Source organism: Jaculus jaculus, chromosome 5 (genome assembly GCF_020740685.1).
Source record: "Jaculus jaculus isolate mJacJac1 chromosome 5, mJacJac1.mat.Y.cur, whole genome shotgun sequence".
NCBI lineage: Eukaryota > Metazoa > Chordata > Mammalia > Rodentia > Dipodidae > Jaculus > Jaculus jaculus.
Genome location: NC_059106.1, coordinates 50,556,599 through 50,576,965, shown reverse-complemented (window position 1 = coordinate 50,576,965; position 20,367 = coordinate 50,556,599). Strand labels below are relative to the sequence as shown.

At 51.8% G+C, this 20,367-nt stretch overlaps 1 protein-coding gene across 1 annotated transcript; it reads right to left on the bottom strand.

Annotated features, from left to right (window-relative positions):
- Positions 1-277: 277 nt before the first annotated feature.
- Padi6 (peptidyl arginine deiminase 6) lies at positions 278-17,800 on the bottom strand. Its single transcript, XM_004657597.3, has 16 exons — positions 17,691-17,800; positions 16,687-16,864; positions 15,288-15,360; positions 13,756-13,823; positions 12,735-12,849; positions 9,962-10,087; positions 8,104-8,282; positions 7,776-7,879; positions 7,326-7,437; positions 6,233-6,340; positions 5,883-6,037; positions 4,577-4,730; positions 4,363-4,486; positions 3,110-3,180; positions 1,863-2,024; positions 278-511 (listed from the first exon to the last, which is right to left on the bottom strand). Exons 1-16 carry the CDS (start codon positions 17,780-17,782, stop codon positions 278-280), a joined length of 2,055 nt encoding a protein of 684 aa, XP_004657654.1. The 5' UTR covers positions 17,783-17,800.
- Positions 17,801-20,367: the final 2,567 nt, after the last annotated feature.

Sequence of the window (20,367 nt, the reverse complement as noted above, 5' to 3'; positions counted from 1 at the left end):
CATTATCCACAAGTCAGAGGAGAAACAGCCACTTCCTGCCCTGCCCTTCCCCCAGTGAAAGGCAGCTTCCCAAGATGCATTTAGAACTGAGCTTTTATTGGCTCTAGGAAGTGTCTCAGCTGAAGATAAGTTTACCTTCCCCTCTAGGAGCTTCAAGGTAGCAGTTGAGGGGCAAGGATGGGGGTATGTCTCCCCAGCCCTCCCACACCTCCGAACCAGAGCCATGCATCTGAGGGTATTCACACTAGGGCAGAGGTAGCAGCTCCGGAGCCCGGGGCTAGGGCATCATTTTCCACCACTTGAAGGCAAAGGGTGCCCGTCGGACGCTGACGCAGGGGCAGAAGTCTCCAATGTCGGCCAGGTAGCAGTCAAAGTCATCAATGAAGGTGCACTTGAGCCCCAGGGGCTCCAACAAGCGGCACATCTTTTCTTCCAGACAACAGGTACCCTTGATTTGAGGCCCGTAGGGTTTGGGGATCCCCAGATTCTGGCCCAGCACGATCATCCGCAGCTGTTAGTTAGAAAGACAGTTAGCTGGGCTAGAGAACTTGCTAAGTGGTTAGTGTGCTTGTCTGCAAAGCTTAAGGACTTGGGTTCGATTTCCCCATTATCCAGATAAAGCCAGATGCAAAAGGTGGCATGTGTGTCTGGAGTTCATTTGCAGTGGCTAGAGGCCCTGGCACATCCATTCTCTTGAATAAAATTTTTTCTATTTATTTTAGAGAGAGAGTGGAAGCGCCAGGGCCTAAGCCACTGATGTTGCACTCTACATTGCTTGTGCCACCTAGTGGGCATGTACAACCTTGCCGCACCTTTGTGTCTGGCTTAAATGGGATCTGGAGTGTCAAACATCGGTCCCTAGTCTTTGCAGTTTAACTTCTAAGCCATCTCTCAAGCCCTCAAAAAACGTTAAGACAGTTAACTTAAGTAAGGGCCAGAGAAGATTCCTACTCCCAGGATGGGTGCCATGGGCTTAAATGTAGGAACAATCCAACAACCTCTTCCTAGGTTTGGGCAGACCAGGTAGTGAGCCCAAGACATGACATTGTTCTCCAGGCCTGTGTGCGGACATTGCTGGTTGATGTCAGTGAAATCTATTTTTTGCTTGTCTTCCATTGGCTTCCAGTAGCAAATTCCTTGGTTTCCTCAAGAGCAAAACCCGAATTTTGTTTGGCCAGCAGTTAGTTGGCCTTTCTTATTTCTTTTTATCTCTGGCCTTGTGGTCTTAAGAGGATGTACCCTCTTGTGGCTCTATTAGAAAGCTCTCCTGTGCTTAGCTTTATCCACTGATGCCCGTCCATCTCTTCCAGCTCAGTTCCTCAAAGTAGCTTGACCACCACATACTATGCAGGCTGCACTGAGCTGACACAGTTAAGTTCCCACACTTGATGGTGATGGATGGGTACAGGTCCTGAGTCCCCATATCTGAGAGAGGAGGCTGACAAGTGTCTAACACATCGATGCAAATACCTTAGGATTCATAGTGACACCCATGTGGCAGGTGATGGCTGGTGCAAGACTGAGGGACATGAGCTGCTACCCTTGACCCGGGCTCCGGAGCTGGGACCTCTGCACGCATGCCTACCCTTAACCTGTTCCCTGTCGGAGGCACTTGTCCAGGGTCTCTTGGCAGCTGACTCTGTAGTAGCACATCCACATTTGAAAGGGGCCTAGAAGTCTGTCCTTTCAGGTTGGGGTGAACTAGCTGATGCCCCAAAGCCCTTGGCTTGAGAGGTCTGCTTATAAGACCCCCTTCAAGCTCAGCACCTGGGACAGGGTTCCCACTGCCTAATGACCCACAGTCCAGCACCATGGGCCCAACTCACCCCCCCCCAACACATGCCAACACCCTGCACCCTCACCATATTAGGGAAGTATGCCCTTGCGAAGAGTTTCGGGGTCTGCTGGTCGGAGGGGACATTAGTCAGTTGCTCCAGGCAGAAGAGCTGAGGAATGGCAATGATGTCCTTCTCGACCAGGCCCAACTCCTTCTTCAGGATCGTGCGGTTCAGGCAGATGCACTTCTGAGAGGCGGGAGGGAAGTGAGCATGTTAGGAAAGGGCGCAGCTGGAAAAGGGCCTGGTGCCACCAACTGCCTTCTACTCAAGGCTCGTTATGTGCCAAGAGTCCTGCGGACAACCTTCAGACACCCACAGTGGGGCCTTCCAAGGGGAAGTGGGCTTCAGAGAGAAGACCTGAGCTGGGGAGAACCAGGAATCCATGGGTAGGCAGTGGTTATTAATACCACATGGCCCCTTTGTCCCTTAAGTCTAGCTTGGGGGAGGGGAGACCAGGACAAGCAGCTGCCTTCAGACCTCAGGCCTTTCCTTAGGAAGCGACCCAATCATCTGTCCCATCTTGGGCACTCCCCTGATGATGTCCACCCTTGGACATCCACCTGGATTTGGAGATAGGATTCAGACCCATGGCTACCAGGCCTTGGCACCCATAGCCTAGATGCTCAGAGATGCCATCTTGGGCACATCCATAGTCAGTTTCCACCCTACTGGGCCAGGCAGCCAGCCTTCCCTGATGCTGTGGAGGTCAGGGCACGGGTCCACCGTGGCTTAAAATGCTCCACACCTGGAAAATTTGCTGTGACTATGACCTTGTCAAGAAATGGTCCTTTGAGGTCTTAGCTTCCCCTTGAGTCTGGCCGATCTCTTCTGGGGAACTTATTTGCAGTATCCCCCAACCCCCAAGACTTGGTGACTCCAGCCACCATCCTGGGACTATGATGTCTACTTCATTCAGGAGGTCCTGAACAACTTTGAGGCATAACAAAAGAAGCATCTCAATGTGTGTCGCAGGGTAAGTCTGTCGGGGGGCCAGAGCTTTGTTGCTGTTCCCAAGTAGTTTGAGTAGCCCAGGAACAGACCGTGAACTTGAGAGGCAACCTGGGTTAGCCAGTCCCAGCTCCACCTTGCCATAGGTGGTGCCATTGCTCATGCGTACCAGGACAGGGAGGCTTAGCTGGAACCTGGAAGTATGCCTAGGAGCTGCTCCCATCCACAGGAGTGGTTCAGGACACACACCCCCCCCCCCCCAGCCCCACAAAAGACCTATACTGCCAACTTCTTGGGGACAGTCCCATGCCCTGACTTCCTACCTCCACGTAGTCATTCTGCTTTCGCAAGCTCTTGTCAGTCAGGAGCTGAGTGATGGTTCTGGCTTCCCTCCCTGTAGGAAAGGAGAGAGTCCAGGCACAGCCCTGGAGGCCAGGCAGTGCCATCCAGAGTTGTCCTGGGTAACTGGGTGTATCTTCAAGGCCAGTGACAAGGATGAGTGGGCTTAGTCAGAATCCAGGGACCACCCCCAGGTCCAGTGTCTTCTATCTAGGACTGAACAGATCTCATAGCAGAAGCCCAACCAGGACTTACTGGCACCAACTGCTGTTCCTGCTCAAGGAAAGCGACTCGAAGTACATTAGCATGGGGACCTCAGCCCCCACTTGTCTCAGAGGGACCCCTCTGCACGACTCGCCCTGCACACCAGGAACCTCATACCTGCCATGAACAACTTGTGTCAATCTTGTTGCTTAGCTGTCTAATCTTGGAACAGGGAAGCCCATCCTGGCTACCAGCTTTGAGGTGATGCAAGCAAAGCCTCTTAATATGTGGTGTATGTGAGCTCTACAACACCCCTCTCGTGCTTTGGTGGCCTTCTGGAGGGTGGGTATATGCGTCCCTACCCAGGACCCAGTAGCATCTTATTCTTCTGGGGAGAGTACCTTTGTGAATTCCTACCAGTTTTGGTCAGAACATGGTACCAGTCATGCCATCTCTACTTAAATTTTTGTTTTGTTTTGTTTTGAGGTGGGGGTCTCTCTCTAGCCCAGGTCAGCCTCAAACTCACAATGATCCTACCTCTGCCTCCCGAGGAGTGTGCCACCATGCCTGGCGCATGCGCGCGCTCTCTGGTTTTTCAAGGTAAGGTCTTACTCTAGCCTAGGCTGATCTGGAATTCACTATGTAGTCTCAGGGTGGCCTCAAAGTCATGTCAATCCTCCTACCTCTGCCTCCTGAGTGCTGGGATTAAAGGCGTGCGCCACCATGCCTTGCTCGTGTATGTTCTTAAGGAGAACCTGCGAGACCCGGAGAGCCCCAATGCCAGGAAGGTAACTCAACACTCCCCGACGGCAGTCAAACAGAAACATGGCTAGCAGCTGGTCTCCCAACCTGGGGCCGCTTGCTCATTGAACCACTTCCTTTCAGTCCAGTACTATGGGTCTCAGAGTCCCCTCAGTGCAAAGTGCCCCAACATGGTCATTCCATCCCTTCTTGGGGTTCGGAGTCCTTTCTACCAAGGATGACCAAGTGGAGGCTGCCTGCAAGGTACTTGGGGAAGGAGTAGCCGGCTCACCATTGGAATGGAGCTGGTCGGTTCTGACTTCTCCAAACAGGGTTGCGTCCCCATAGCCTTCCTTCTGCTTCTCTTGCAGTAGGTTATAGCAGGCACTGGGGCTGGCCAGTAGCAGCCGGAAGCCCTGGGAACCAAAGACAGATTCTGAGTGTCTCCAGCAGACAGCATGGGGGAACAGGGGCAGACACACCCTCTCCCAGCACCCAATGCTGACCTTTCTGTCCTCATGGTCATCAATGGGGACAAAGCACATGAACTCATCCACGTGACCAGTCATTAGCCAATCTGAGAAGAGCTCCACCGGAGCCTGCACCTGCTGGGCCCAGAGGAAGTCTCGAAGCTTCTTGCTCATGGTCCGGCTCTCTGGGCTAGAAGGAAGATAGAAAGGATGGCCCTTGCGCTGGTAAGGCCCAGGGTGGCTGCCCCACTCACCAAGGGGCAAGTTACCCTTTAGACCAAAAGTTGGCTTTGGCCATTGGGTAGAAGGGCTGAACTTTTGGGGGGGGGGAGAATACTTAAAAGTCCCCTATTCTCACCTAGTTGAGGCAGAGCCAAATGTTCTACATCAACTGAACCTTGGGACATAGGAGGAACTGCATTCAGGAATGGCCACCAAAAATTCTACCCCCATAGTATGTGGACCATTTTGTTCAACACGCTTGCTGAATTTAAACCATGCCATCAAAAAAGTTTTTTTAAATGGTGACCCCAAGAGGAACATGCAAGCCCCCTTTTTAAAGTTTTACTTCAAATTTTTATTAACAACTTCCATGATTATAAAAAATATCCCATGGTAATACTCTTCCTTCCCCCTAAAGTTTCTTATTCTTTTTTTCACCCTTTGGTTTGTTTTGTTTTTTCGAGGTAGGGTCTCACTCTGGTCCAGGCTGACCTGGAACTCACTCTGTAGTCATAGGCTGGCCTCAAACTCTCAGCAATCCTCCTACCTCTGCTTCCCAAGTGCTGGGATTAAAGGCATGTGCCACCACGTCCAGCTCCTTTGGTTCTTTTTAAAAAAATATTTTTATTTGAGAGTGACAGAGAAAGAGGCAGATAGAGAATGGGCGCACCAGGGCCTCCAGCCACTGCAAATGAACTCTAGATGCATGCCCCTTCCCCACTTGTGCATTTGGCTTACATGGGTCCTGGGGAATCAAGCCTTGAACTGAGATCCTGAGGCTTCACAGGCAAGCGCTTAACCGCTAAGCCATCTCTTCAGTGTCCCCCCCCCCCCCTTTTGAGACAGGCTCTCACCAGGCTAGCCTTGAAGAGTGTATGGTGGAAGATGACCTGAACTTCCCAGCCCATTGCCTTCACCTCCCAAGTGCTGGGGTTACAGATGTGTACCACCATGCCCAGATTATGTGCTGTTAGGGGTTGAACCCCAAGGCTTTGTGAACACTAGCAAGCACTCGGCCAACTGAGCTATACTGAGAATCACTGGGGCCAGAGGGACTATCAGAGTCTCTTCCTATAGCGCTAGGGCACCTGGCCAGTAGCCTTCAGGTGTGTTGACTCACCTGGGATGAAAACTGCTGCCAAGGAGGACCCTGCCTAGGGGGTACTCCTTCCCTTGGGCCTTGACAGGTGGCGACACTATCATGTTCCCGATAGAATCCAGGCTGGCCACCTGGTGGTCCTCAGTGTTTTGGGTCATGTAGCCAATACCAGGGCTCTAGAAGGAAACCCAGTGAAGATGGGACATTAGAGGTTGGATGTAAACCGCAGTTCTACTCCTAACCTCAAACATCAGGGAGATGCATTTCCCCTCCCCAGAGACCCTGCCCCACTTAGTGCCCCATCAGTTCTGGACCAACACCAGGCCCGGGCACATGGACTGGATTCAAGTCAACCAAACCAGGCTCCACACCAGTGAGTATTTCATAGGATAGTCTTCCAGCTCGGTGGCCCGGGGGGTGTCGAGGACCAGGGACACCGTCTTATGAGGAGCCTGGGTATAGCAGAAGGCCATCTCATCCTAGGGGAGACAGGAAGACAAAAGGTGGGCTCACCTTTCTCCATTAGCTGTTTTCCTGCCTGTGGCCAGCCCACCCACAGCATGGCTTCCCGATTCCCCTGCCTCCACCCTGCAAGTGCAGGTATTAGCACACGTTTCTGCGGTGCTGGGACAGAACCCAGGACTTTGTGTTAGGCAAGCATCCTACCAACTGAGCTACACCCCAGTCCTCAGCCTTCCACTTGCAACTTGTACCTTTATTATCACCCCACCTTTTTGCTTTTCCGAGGTAGGGTCTCGCTCAAGCCCAGGCTGACCTGGAATTCACTACGTAGTCTCAGGGTAGCCTTGAACTCACCGTGATCCTACCTTTGCTGCCCCAGTGCTAGGATTAAAGGCATGGGCACCACGTTCGGCTTCATCTCACTTTCTGTTCATGCAGGGCAGCTCTCCCTGCCTAACCTGTGTCCAGCAGCCCTTCCTGTTGCTTGGTCCCCCAAGCACAGCTCACATTGTGACCTTCCTGTCAGCCACTCTTTCACCTACCCAGACTCAGCCCTGCCAGCTCTTGCTCCCCTTACGTTTCCTCTGAGGGTTTCCCCAACTACCTAAATAGCCCGGTTTGGTTAACTAAGTCACTATGGTCATCTTCCCTTAGTACTCAGCTCCAGCCTTGCCGGACCAGGGGCCACACCAGTCCTGCTCCCTCTAGCCTCCAGGTGGCGCTCCATCCCATGACCCACGGTGGAACGTGGAGCCCCAGAACCCAAGCTCAATCAGCAATGGATCTGGGGCTGTGCCTTATGCAACCGCAGGCCTGCACCTAGCTGAAACCTGCAGCGGAGGACCTCAAAAGCCCTCCAGGCACCTGCAAGTCTACAATCTTCAATACTACAATGGCGAGGGGTTGGGCTCTAAGCTTTTTCCCTTTTAGAGGCCACTTTGAAAGGCGGTGTATAAGTGCATGCCAAGTCTCCCTGCTCCCCTCCTCCAGGTGGGCTGTTACCTGAAGCCACCGGCCCAGGCGGCTGGGGTCCTCGTAGACAGAAACGACGTGCACATCACTCCTCTCACTCAGCCTTGAGACCGTGTCCGCAAAACCCTGGAGCTGAAGCTCACTGCCATGGGAGAGGAGCTTGCTGGGAGACCGTTGAGGTCGAACCCAGGGCTTTCCGGTTCTCCAACACCTGACCCAAGCTCAAGTCATGCTATAAATCCAGTCCTCATCCCAAATCCCTCAACCAGGGTTCACTGCATTTACTGTTCCTCTGGTCTGGGAGTATCCAAAGACATGTCTACTGATGGACTTGAGGATACAGTGTCCATAGAGGGGCCTACTCTCCTTATGAGACATTTGGTTGCCCTCATTCCCACCCCCCCCCCACCTTTCATCCTGCACACAGAGGGGTGCTGGCGATATGGACTTCCTGGCCCGGGTAGACTGAGGGGCTCTTACCTACACAGGTACACTTCCAGAGGCATCTGGGTACTGGGGGTGAAGATGCATGGAGCCACTCGGAATACCACAGTGTCTTTGTATATTGGGATCTCTGGGATCGACTACAATGTAACACAAGGTCCTGCTGGTAACTGGGCTCCATCTCTTATCTTTACCTGTAGCCATCCAGCTCTGCCCACCTCTGGGACCCACCCTCCTATCCAGTTTTTGGCAGAAACCCTAGCTCTATGGTAAGCCCCGGCCTTCTTTTCCCTTGCCCAGAAAGCAGGGGATCCTCTCCACCAGCTTCCCAACCTGGGGGTTCATCACTGCTGTGGTGACATACCACATCTCGAGACCTTTCCACCAGGGAGACAGAGAAGGAGATCAGGCCAGAGAAACTGGCGGATGGGAACTCCGTGGCTTCCACGTAGAAGGTCTCGGTGCCGTGGTCCTCGAGGGGGGGCAACGCGTAGAAGTGCTTGTTAGGCCCCAGCACTAGCTCAAAGGCGTAGGTGGTGTCTTCTAGGAGAGAGGAAAGGAGTGGCCAGCAGCTGAAGCAGTCTTGTGTTGACCTAGGGGGACCAGCTACACACGGGAAGGAGTGCGGTGGGCCCATCCCCCCTGTGTTTAATGTTGAGAGCTTAGATAGGGACACCAACTCCCTCCCGCCTCCCCCACATGGCAGGATCTCACTCCAGCCCCGGCTGACCTTGACTTCACTCCAGAGCCCATGCTAACCTCAACTCACAGCTATCTTCCTACCTAAGCCTCTTAAGTGCTGGGATTATAAGTGTGAGCTACCATATCTGGCTCTAGACATGAGCCATTTAAGACCAGGTTATCGTGAGGCCTGTGGTTCTGGCCTCAGCCCTCCTGCTGCTGGCCCTGAGGGTGCTAGGCCAGCTCGACATGCTTCTGTGAGGATTCCCGCTTCTGGTCTGCTTACAGGTTTCTTCACTGACCAGAGCTAGACCTCACGGAGGGCATAATATTCCGCTAGGATCCCCATAGCATCCAGCACACACTCAGTCCTCTTGAGCTGCCACAGAGCTGGCTGGCCCAGGGCAGAGTTCCCAAACATCCAGGTTGGATTATGGCTAGCCACTGAACACCTGAAGCACTGCTCCAGGGCTCCTGCTCTGGGACCCTTGGTCCTGCCTCCCGAGGGCAGCTCACTGCAAGCCCAGGAACCATAAGAGAGTTCTAGTCTACTCCCTATCAACTAACTTCCAGACTTGCTTTTGTTTCTTTGAGGTAGGGTCTCACTCTAGCCCAGGCTGATCTGGAATTCACTATGTACTCTCAGGATGGCCTCGAACTCAGTGATCCTCCTACCTTGCCTCCTGAGAGCTGGGATTAAAGGCATGCACCATCACACCCAGCCAGAATTCATGAGAGACAGAATGAGAATGGGCACAACAGGGCCTCCAGTGACTGCAAATTAATTCTAGGTGCATGCGCCACCTTGTGCATCTGGCTTACGTGGGTACTGGGGAATAGAACCTGGGTCCTTAGGCTTTGCAGGCAAGCACCTTAACCATAAAGAAATCTCTCCAGCCCAAGTGGACCAACTCCTGGTTGAGCCGAGTTTTTAAAGGACTTGCCTATAAAGCCTAATGACCTGGGTTTGATTCCCTAGTATCCACATAAAGCCAGATGCATAGTGGTGCGTGCATCTGGAGTTCATTTGCAGTGATTGGAGGCCCTGGTGCACCCACTCTGTCATTCTCTTCTCTCTGCTTATAGGTAAATAAAAAAATTATATACATATATGTAGATGTACGTATGTATAAAAAACAGTCAGGCTTCTCTCATCCATAAGCTTTTATCAGGCTGCATGAATCACTTGGCCTGGCACAACCCACTTCCAAATTGTCGATACCTGATAACCTCACAGGGCAAGCATAGCCCTTGTGGCCTGCATTAGACACTCAGGTCTCTAAGGCTCATGGGAGTCCACAGGGAAGGGCCCATCCTAGGCCACTGCCCAGTCAGCTGTGCACTCTGGCCTACAGCGCTAGAGTGAAAGGATGCAGACCAAGCCACATCTCCCCCAAAGCACAAGTAGAGGCTGTGGGCTGCTCCGACACCAGCAACCCACACAGTTCTCTCCAGGACAGACCCTGCTAGAGGAAGCATGGGCACCACTCACCCAGTATACCCACAGAGTAGGTAGAGTAGAGCTGGGCAAAGTTACTCACTGTTGGGCCAATAGACTCGCGTCTTGCTTGCCTCTTCCTTGGAGGTGTGGAGGACCAGTTGGTAGTTCTTTAAGATGCAGCTAGGGCCTTTCACGCTCAGAGTCATCCGGGACAGTGTCTTTATATCTGGGCAAGAGACAGCAGTGCAGGTTAAAGCTACTGCCCAGGACTGGGAGGAAGAACAGGAGGACAGTGAGGGAGCTTGCATTATGTGTTTTTGTTTTTTTTGAGGTAGGGTCTCACTGCAACCCAGGCTGACCTGGCATTCATGGTGATCCTCCTATCTCTGCCTCCAGAGTGGTAGGGTTAAAGGCATGTGCCACCACACCTGGATCAAGGGTCTTTTTTTTTTAATTTTTAGAAAAATATTTTTATTTATTTGACAGACAAAGAGGGAGAGAATGGGAGCACCAGGGCCTCCAGCCACTGCAAAGGAACTCCAGATGCACGTGCCCCCTTGTGCGTCTGGCTAACATGGGTCCTGGGGAAATCAAAGCTTAACCTCTTAGAGATTAAGGCATTTGCCTGCAAAGCCAAAGGACCCAGCTTTGATTGCCCAGGACCCATGTTAGCCAGACGCACAAGGGGGCACGTGCATCTGGAGTTCCTTTGCAGTGGCTGGAGGCCCTGGTGCTCCCATTTTATGCCTTCCTCTCTCTTAAACAAAATAGAGTTAAAAAATATTTATTAGAGAGAGAGAGATACTCCAGGCCACACAGGCCTGTGCCTCCTGTTTCCTAGGAGGCAGTTGTTTCAGCCCTTTCATGGGCTTACTTGGCCTTAGGTCCTTACCACCTCATGAGGTCAGCTTCCCATCCCCAGGGAAAAAAGCATGCTCAAGTTCAGGCAGTAATGAGCGATCTGACTTGGCAGGAGCCAGGTGCGTTGGCACACGCCTTTAATCCCAGCAGTCAGGAGGCAGAGATGGGAAAAACGCTGAATTTGAGGCCAACCTGAGACTACAGAGTGAATTCTAGGTGTGCCTGGGCTAGAGTGAGATCTTACCTCAAAGAACTAAACAACTCTTGGGAGGGGTGGAGCTCAACAGTTAAAAGCACTTGCTGGCAATGCCTGCCAGCACAGGTTTAATTCACCAGCCACTTTGTTTAAAACCAGATGCAAAAAGCAGCACAAGCATCTAGCATTTGTTTGCAGTAGCAGATGATCCTGGGGTGTGCACAAAGACACGCACGCACATGCAAATAAAAACTTAAAACTTAAGGGCTGGGGAAATGGCTTGGCGGCTAAGGCGCTTGCCTGCAAAGCCTAAGGACCCAGGTTCAATTCCCTGGGACCCACGTAAGCCAGATGCACAAGGTGGTGCATGCATCTGGAGTTCATTTGCATGCTGAAGGCCCTGGTGCGCCTATTCTCTGCCTCTATCTGTCACTCACAAGTAAGTAAAAAAAAAATTGGGGGGGGTTATTTTTAATTTAAAACTTAAAAATAAATCTTTGTACACAATCAGGTAGACTCTTTTACACAGCTTGAAGATATGAAAAACAATTCAATGTAGGGGAGGATATGGAGCTCAGTTTGTAGAACATTTGCTTAGCAAGCACAAAGCCCTGGGTTTAACCCCTGGCACCGCGTACCCAGGTGGTGAAGGAAGGAGGATCAGGAGTTCAAGGTCATCCTCAGCTTCACAGTGGGTTTGAAGACAACCTACATAGGCCTTGTCTTAATTTTTTCCCCACGTTTCAGCCCAGGCTGGCCTCAAACTCACAGCAATCTTATCTCAGCTTCCCAAGTGCTCAGTCTTGGACCACCATGCCTGGCTTTCAAAATTATTCTTTTTGGGCTGGAGAGATGGTATAGTGGTTAAGGTGCTTGCCTGCAAAGCCTAAGGACCTAAGGCTTGATTCCCAAGTACTTATATAAGCCAGATGCACAAGGTAGCACATGTGTCTAGACTTCATTTGCAATGGCTGGAGGCTTTAGTGTACCCATCTCTTCCATCTGCCTCTCCCAAATAATACTTTAAAAATGATCTTTTTTATATGATGTTTTAAAAATATTTTTTGGTTTTTTTATGAGAGAGAAAAAATGGGCGCGCCAGGGCCTCCAGCCACTGCAAACAAACTCCAGACATGTGCGCCCCCTTGTGCATCTGGCTAACGTGGTTCCTGGGGAAATCTAGCCTCGAACTGGGATCCTTAGGCTTCACAGGCAAGCGCTTAACCACGAAACCATCTCTCCAGCCCTAAAATGTTTTTTAAAAGAATGTTTTATTAACTTTCCTGATTGTAAACAATATCTCATGGTAATGCTCTCCCTCCCCCCACTTTTCCCTTTGAAACTCCACTCTCCATTATATCCCCTCCCCCTCCCAGTCAGTCTTTTATTCTGATGTCCTGATCTTTTACCTCCTATTATGATGGTCTTATGTAGGTAGTGTCAATCACTGTGAGGTCATGGGTATCCAGGTCATTTTGTGTCTGGAGGAGCATGTTGTAAGGAGTCCTATCCTAAAATATTCTTTTTTCATGTGTGTGTGTGTGTGTGTGTGTGTGTGTGTGTGTGTGACTGTGACAGAGACAGACAGAGAATGGGAGGCATGCAAATGAACACCAGACTCCAACCTGATATGGGTTGCTAGGGAATTGAGCCCAGCCTGGCAGGCTTTGCAAACAAGCACCTTTAACCACTAATCAAACCCCCTATGTCCATTAAAAAAAAAAAATGCAGGGGATGACACCCAGGGCCTTGCCAGTACTCCTGGCATAAAAGGGGCTGCAGAGTGGGCAGAGCCCCCAGGGAGAAGTGGACATACCCTTGGAGATCACCATGTTGCTGTTGTCCTTGTTGACCAGCTCATCCATGTTGACGAGGTTGCAGTTCACAGTCAGAATGGCTCCCCAGCCACTGGGGCCCCACATCCACTTTTTCTGTAAGGGACAAGAGCATTGCGACAGGAGGAAGCAGAGCGAGCCCCCTGCTTCTCAGATGCCACTGCCCTTCAGGGCCAGAGTCAAGCCTCTTCCCAGGATGCCTAGGGACCCGGGTGATGGAATTTGAGGTAGAGAACACCTGGAGGAATCGGTGATCACCTCTGGGCAAGTAGACAAAGCTAGATACAGGTTACAGCTTCCCAGGTGCCCACGCTGTGTCGGTGCCAGGGGAAGTGGGGATGGCACAAGCTGGGAGAGACATGTCTCTCATTGTGGCAGCTAACCTGTTCTAGGTGGCCCTACCAAGCTGGGTGTGAGCCTAGTGTCTCTGGCCACCTGGATTTTTCATTTGGTTTTGTTTTCTTGAGGCAAGGTCTTCCATGTAACCCTATGCTCACAATCCTACCTCAGTCTCCCCTGTACTGAGATCATAGATAGGTGCCACCGTGCCTGGCTCCCTCTTTGCTTCATCTTGAGATAGGGTCTCCTGTAGCCCAGGCTGACTTGAACTTCTATGAAGCATATAGCTGAACTCTGCTCCCCTTTCCCAAGTGCTGGGGTGACAGGCGGGCACCACCATGCCTGGCTTTGTTTGATTTGGGGTGTGTGCATACGTGTGCACCAGGGTCTTTTGCCACTGCAAGTGCCAGATGTTCGTGCTTGCCTTTTGCACCTGGCTTACATGGGTGGCTTGGGAATCGAACCTGGGCTGGCAGGCTTTACAAGCAAGCACCTTTAGTCACTGAACTAACTTCCCAGACCCCTCTAATTTTCAAGTTAGAAGTTGACTTCATTGGTTCTGATTTACTGCAGCAACTGGACTCAGGATGAAGTTAGGTAAAGTGGTTTTGGGACCTGGCTCCGACTGGCTTGTGGGAATCATCCCTTCAAAGGCAGCCTCACCTTGGCCTGCTTATCACTCGGCATGTCAAGCTGTCCGTCACGGTAGATGTCTGCCTCCAAGGAGACCTCTGAAAGGGGAGGGATCTCAGTCACCAAGATGGCAGGAAGGGGCCCAGGGGCTCTGGTGGTCCTCACAGGGCTGCCCGAGGCTGGTACGAAGCCCTCCCAGTCTTGTGGCACGCTACTGGTTTCCAGCGGGAAGGTATTTTTAAAGACGGGCTGCTTCCCATGAGCAAGGCTTCATCATGTCTTCCCCTCCCCTGAGCTCATCAAACCAGTCACAGCTCAAGCTGCCGGTTCACCCCACTCACCTTCTACCCAGGCAATTTCTTATGGGAGGGTTATTTCCCCAGCCTTCTGGAAAGATCTTTGCACTCTAAGATATATGGGAAGGGCTCAACACAGGGTAATTCTTTCCCTGTTGGGGGCTTAAGGGTCCAGGCTTCTACCCAAAGAACTCTGTCCTCTTCTGTGGCATTCCCACCCTTCCCTCCTGGCTCATCACCTCCTGGCTTTTCCAGAGTCTTGCCATCTGAAGGACCATTTCCCAGTGAAAGTGTCAGGGCCCTGGGCCATAACCCTGCTCTGCCCTTGTGCCCTCAGCACAGTATACAGACACAAGACCCAGTGCCCACTGTGAGCCTGGCTGCTTGGGCTATAGCTGCGTGCAAGCCCTGGCTTCTCTTGGAAGTCCCAGTAGCATCAAGTGTGCACAGAGGCAGAGCACGGACAAATACATTATGTCTGTCAGAAGCAACAGGGATCATGGGGGAAAGGGACAGGAATGAGGCTGAGTACGTGTCTGTCTTAGGTAGTCAGGAGAGACTTCTAAATTAGAATTTTTTTTTAGAGCAAGCATGAGAGACGAGAGAGACGACACAGTCACAGAGAAAGACAGAATTGGCACACCAGGGCCTCAGCCTCTGCAATCGAACTCCAGACGCTTGCACCAACTAGTGGGCATGTGCAACCTTGCACTTGCCTCACCTTTGTGCATCTGGCTTATGGGGGATCTGGAGTCAAACATGGGTCCTTTGGCTTCTCAGGCAAGTACCTTAATGGCTAAGCCATCTCTCCAGCCCTAAATTAGAATTTTAAGAGACCTGAAAGAGGTGAGCGTCTAGTGGAAGAATAGGAAGTACATGCAAGGTGGGAGGCTCAAGGGTCAAAGAAGCCAAAAGGAATGTTGAATGAATGAGAGTGAAGGGCTCCAGTGAGACAATCGGACCTACTCTGGACCAGGCAGGCCATCAATGGTAACAAAGGCAGAGTGAGGAGATGGGCAGAGGACTAACTCATGCAAATTCTGGCTACTTCTAATTTCAGGTTCCATAGTAAGGGAGAATGGGGAGGGAGAGACTGAGCTTGGAGAAGGGGCCATGCCTGTGTGGGCTCCTTGAATGCATCCCTTTGGGACCTCCAGGAGGCATTTTATCCATAGAGAATCGCTGGTCAGACTCCCTTGCTTGGTAAACACTACCCAGTTCTCCTCCGGAGAGCTGGCCCCAGCGCCTGGTGGAAGCAAGACTCACCAATGCCCGTAAGGTACAGCATAGCTGTGGCCATAGGGACCTCCTCATCAGGACAGTAGTACGAGACCAGCACCTGTAGAAACAGCACCCAGGATACCTGGAGCCATGGCGTGTTGGGGGGCAAGAGCAGAGCCCCAGGCCACAGAGTGGGCTGGAAGTACTTGACCTTGGGCTTGGGTTTGATGCTAAGCTTCCAACGGTCTAGATAGTTCCAACTAAGAGCCACTCCCCCGAGCACTCTTCCACTGCCCGCCAGCCTCTTCTGGCAAGCACGCGTCCCGATGGGAGTCTCTACTCCCAAAGGCAGAGGAGAGAGGAATCTATTTGCATCATGGAGGCAGAAACCAGAGGCGCGGGGGCGCTAGAGACCCAAGCTTTGCACACTGCATCCTCCTGCCCTCCCCAGCCATTACTCCATGAGGGGAGCAGAGGGGACAGGGGACCACCCATGGCTTAAGCTACTCACCTGACAGGAAGTGAGAGAGGGGCAGGATGGCATTGGGATCCCAGAGCAACTTTTTCTTCCATGCACTTTAGAGAACTACCTTTCAGCCCTGACTTTGACCATGAGACTTTCACCATGAACCAGCGCTTTAGCCATGATTAGAACCACGAGGTCCTGGAGGAGCTAGGCTGCCAAGGTCAGGCAACTTACCATGATGGGCAGAGGGGGGCTTCCAGGTGATCTGGGCCAAGCTGGGGACCCAGCAGCACCACTACTTGTTCTCCTTGTCTTGGTGGCACTGAGGATTGAACCTAGGGCCTCACACATTAGGCAATTGCTCTACCAGCGAGCTGTAGCCTCTCCTTATTTCTATTTTATTAGTTTTAGACATTTTTATTGATTCACACACACGTGTGTGCATATGTCTGGGCCTGCCAGAGCCTCTTGCCAATGCAAACCAATACCAGATGCTTGTGCCACGTTTTGCATCCAGCTTATGTGGTGGGCTAAGGAATTGAACCCTGGGCTGGTAGGCTTTGCAAGCAAGCAGCTCTAACTGTGCAACCATCTTCCCAACCCCAGCAATTTCCTACTTGTGGGTGCCACCACAACTGGCTCATTTTTATTTTGAGACAGGGTCTTCCTAAGTTGCCCAGGCAAGCCTTTAAGTTTCCACCCATCCTCCTGCCTTAACCTCTCCAGGAGGTGGGCACTACCACTTCAGTTTATAGTCTCGGTTCTCCACAAAGTGCTACCCAACCTTCAGAGAACTGTGCGCCCTAAGGCAGGGGGCACAAATAGTTATGTATCCCAGCCCCCAGCCACTATTTGACTCAGCTGGGTCTAGATGGGTTTCAGGTGGGGCTAATCCTCCTCCACACTGGGATCACCTGAGGAGGCAAGTAGGGGGTTGGGGTAACCCCTGGGATTTCTCTCTTCTCTCCCTTGGCTCACCTTGTCATCGTCCACTTCAGGGCTGGGTGACATCATCCTCACCACAGCCTCGGTGGGATGGTACAGGGACCGCCAGACCACAGCGTCCTCTTTGCCAGTAATGACTACACTGGAGACATGGATCAAGACCCTGGGAGAGCCACGGATGGTGAAGAACTCGCACTTCTTGGGGGCACACCTGGTTTGTGCAAGGAGACATGTCAGGGTGCAGGAATTCTCACTTCATTAACCTAGAAGGTAGTAGTGGGTGGGGGACTGTCCCCAATTCTCATCCATCTTATGGGGTTGAGGCAGCAGGTCAGGGCATTTTTTTGGGGGGGGGGTCCTAACACCTTTTAGCCTTTTTCCTAGCACCTCACCCAGGATCCCTATTTGCCCATTGATAAACTGTAGCCCCACCTGACCCACTAATGCCCCAGAAGTTAAGCCCCCAGCTCCCGCACGAGGAAGTGTGTGCGGCTGACCACAGAAAAAGTCCCTAGAGATTTTCCCAGGGGGCACAAGACCCAGGAGGGCTGCGCACTGGAACCTGTCCCTGCCCATACCTCATAGCAACCTTCACAACTAAGAGGACACTTGTCTTCTTACGGACAGAGGGCTAGCACTATGCGGCCAAGGAAGGACTTAGGTCAGTAGTCAGCTGTGGGATGGAAGGGTTTGTGGAGTCCTAAACCAGGTTTTTTGGGGGGCTGAGCAGGACCACACATTTCAGAGAAATAATGCTGTTTCTTTCTTTCTTTCTTTTTTTTTTTTTTTTTTTTTCCAAGGTAGGATCTCACTCTCGCTCTGGTTGACCTGAAATTAACTCTGTATTCTCAGGGTGGCCTCGAACTCATGGCCATCCTCCTACCTCTGCCTCCCAAGTGCTGGGATTAAAGGTGCCCACCACCACGCCCAGCAGAGAAATAACCTGAACTCCTGGGGCACAGGTTGGGTGCCTGCCAGCCTAGCCCAGCCCAGTCCCTCCTCAGGAGCTGCCCTTCCCCCCAGGCCCTGGACCTCACCCACTGATGTCCAAGCTGGTTTCCATGCCCAAGACACAAACAGCATGGGTAGGGCTGTCCAGGGACAGGCGTAGGGTGCTCTGGAAGGACATAGCAGGGTCTTCCAGCCTGACCACCTTCAGATCTGCACTACAACCTTCACTCAGCAAAGCGGCCTCCTGGGACCTTGTCACTGTTCTGCTCTCGCCTGTTATGGAGTGAGAACACGCCAGCCCGCCCCCTTGTTAACGGTGGGCGGTCTCAGCCTCTGCACAGGTGAGCCCACTTTTCTCTACCCAGGATCCCTTGGAGCTGTGGGAGGCACAGGAAGCAGGGGAGGAGAGACACTTTGGACACTAATTTTTTTTTTCTAGCTAGGGTTTTACTCTAGCCCAGCTGACCTGGAATTTACTATGTCATCTCAGGGTGGCCTCAAACTCAAGGTGATCCTCCTACCTCTGCCTCCTGAGTGCTGGGATTAAAGGCGTGCACCATCATGCCCAGTTTGGACACTAATATCTCAACAGCTCCTGCTTGTGGACCTACAAACATGCTGAGGAATGTAAAGCTAGTTGCTTTGGCCCTCTGCCCCCTCCCCTATCTTAAGATGGGAGCAAGAATGATTCTGGGAAGTTGGTATATGGATGGGCCCAGGCCTGGAAGGACTGACCTGAGAGCTGTCAGGGCAAAAATCTACAGGGAACAATGGGAGTGGGCTGGGGACTGTGGCCAGGATATGGTATCCCCAGGCTAGGGGGCCTTGGTTTTATGGTGTGTGCTTGCTGTACATAGAGGAGGGGACTGGCAAAGTGCTAGAGTGGACTTTAAGGCTGTGGTGGCTGTAAAAGTATTCAGGGAGGGGCTGGAGAGATGGCTTAGTGGTTAAGGCATTTGCCTGCGAAGCCTAAGGACTCAGGTTTGATTCCTCAGTACCCTCATAAGCCAGATTCACAAGGTGGCTCATGTGTTAGGAGTTGCAATGACTAGAGGCCCTGACATGCCCATTGTCTCTATCTCCCCCGACCACTCAAAAAATAAGTGTTCAGGGAAACTAGTTAATGATGCTAATTGCTGGGCCAGGCAGGTCCTGGGTGTGGCACAGCAACCTGCATCCTCTTCCTGGTAATGAAGGTGAGCTGACGGTTCTCAGCTGTGTCACCCCTCAGCACGAGGAACAGGTGGGCAGCATGTATTAGAAAGAAGGAGCTTGCTGCGCATCTTGGCTGTACCCACAGAGTAGAAATCCCACCTAAGAAGCTGAGGCAGGAAGATTTCTGTGAGTTTGAGGTCAGTCTGAATCACAGCATGAGATTTTCTTTTTTTTTTTTTTTGAGGTAAGGTCTCACTCTAGTCCAAGCTGACCTGGAATTCACTATGTAGTCTCAGGGTGGCCTTGAATTCATGGTGATCCTCCTACCTCTGCCTCCTCAGTGCTGAGATTAAAGGTGTGTGCCACCACACCCAGTGAGACTTTGTTTTTTTTGTTTTTTTTTTTTAATATTTTTTTTCTCATTTATGAGAAAGAGAGAGAGAATGGGCACACCAGGGCTTCTAGCTGCTGCAAATGAACTCCAGATGCATGAACCACTTTGTGCATCTGACTTTATGTGGGTACTGGGGAATTGAACCTGGGTCCTTAGCTTTGGGCAAGTGCCTTAACCACTAAGCCATCTCTCCAGCCCCCAGCTTTGTTTTTGTTTTAAAAAACAACAGGGTCTCTTGGGCTGGAGAGATGGCTTAGTGGTTAAACGTTTGCCTGTGAAGCCTAAGGACCCCGGTTCCAGGCTTGATTCCCCAGGACCCACATTAGCCAGATGCACAAGGGGGTGCATGCGTCTGGAGTTCGTTTGCAGTGGCTAGAGGCCCCTGGCTCACCCATTCTCTCTATATATATATGTATCTCTCTCTCTCTGCCTCTTTCTCTCTCTGTCTGTCACTCTCAAATAAATAAAAATTTTTAAAAAGCCGGGCATCTTTAATCCCAGCACTTGGGAGGCAGAGGTAGGTGGATCACCATGAGTTTGAGGCCAGAGTGAACTCCAGGTCAGCCTGGGCTAGACCCTACTTGGGGGGGGGGGGCGGACGGGCATTGAGAAGGCGGCATGAACCCAGCAGACAAACCACCTCTCACGCATCAGCCAGGGCCCAGGTGAATTCACAGAGGAACTGGCGAGATGAGCAAGAGCGCCGCTTCCATGGTGAGCCTGACAGCCTGCACACTGGGGATCCTCAAAACATATCAAAGCAGGATCCAGAAGCTGCTGAGAGCTCATGGTTCAGGAAACTCTGTGGAGGAGGAGGCTGAAAGACTAAGAGCCGCAGTGGCGGGGGGAGGATATCCAGAGACATTACCCCACCCCCTGGGGCTGACTGGTAACCTACAACTCCAAGGAGAACACCAGCAATCCCACTGAGGTGGCTCTCGGAGGAGTGGGGGCAGGGCGGCACCAACACATGATGGGTCCATACAGAGTTTCAACTTAATTTAAACAAACCTAAAAAAAAATCACATTGTCTTCCATAAGTGTAGTTATTTTCCAACTAATAAAACAAAAGGACCCAGCTGAGTTCGGAGGACCATGAGTTCAAGGATAGCCTGTGTCAGGTGTGGTGGCGCACGCCTTTAATTCCAGCGCTTGAGAAGCAGAGGTAGGAGGATCACCATGAGTTTGAGGTTGCCCTGAGACTACATAGTGAA

Coding starts and splice junctions, on each gene's coding strand:
- Padi6 (XM_004657597.3), bottom strand. CDS start 17,782: ATGTCCTTCCAGAGCACCCTACGCCTGTCCCTGGACAGCCCTACCCAT. Junction 3,181..4,362: donor CGACCAGCTCCATTCCAATG/GTGAGCCGGCTA, acceptor CCTTTCCTACAG/GGAGGGAAGCCAGAACCATC. Junction 2,025..3,109: donor AGCAGAATGACTACGTGGAG/GTAGGAAGTCAG, acceptor CCCGCCTCTCAG/AAGTGCATCTGCCTGAACCG.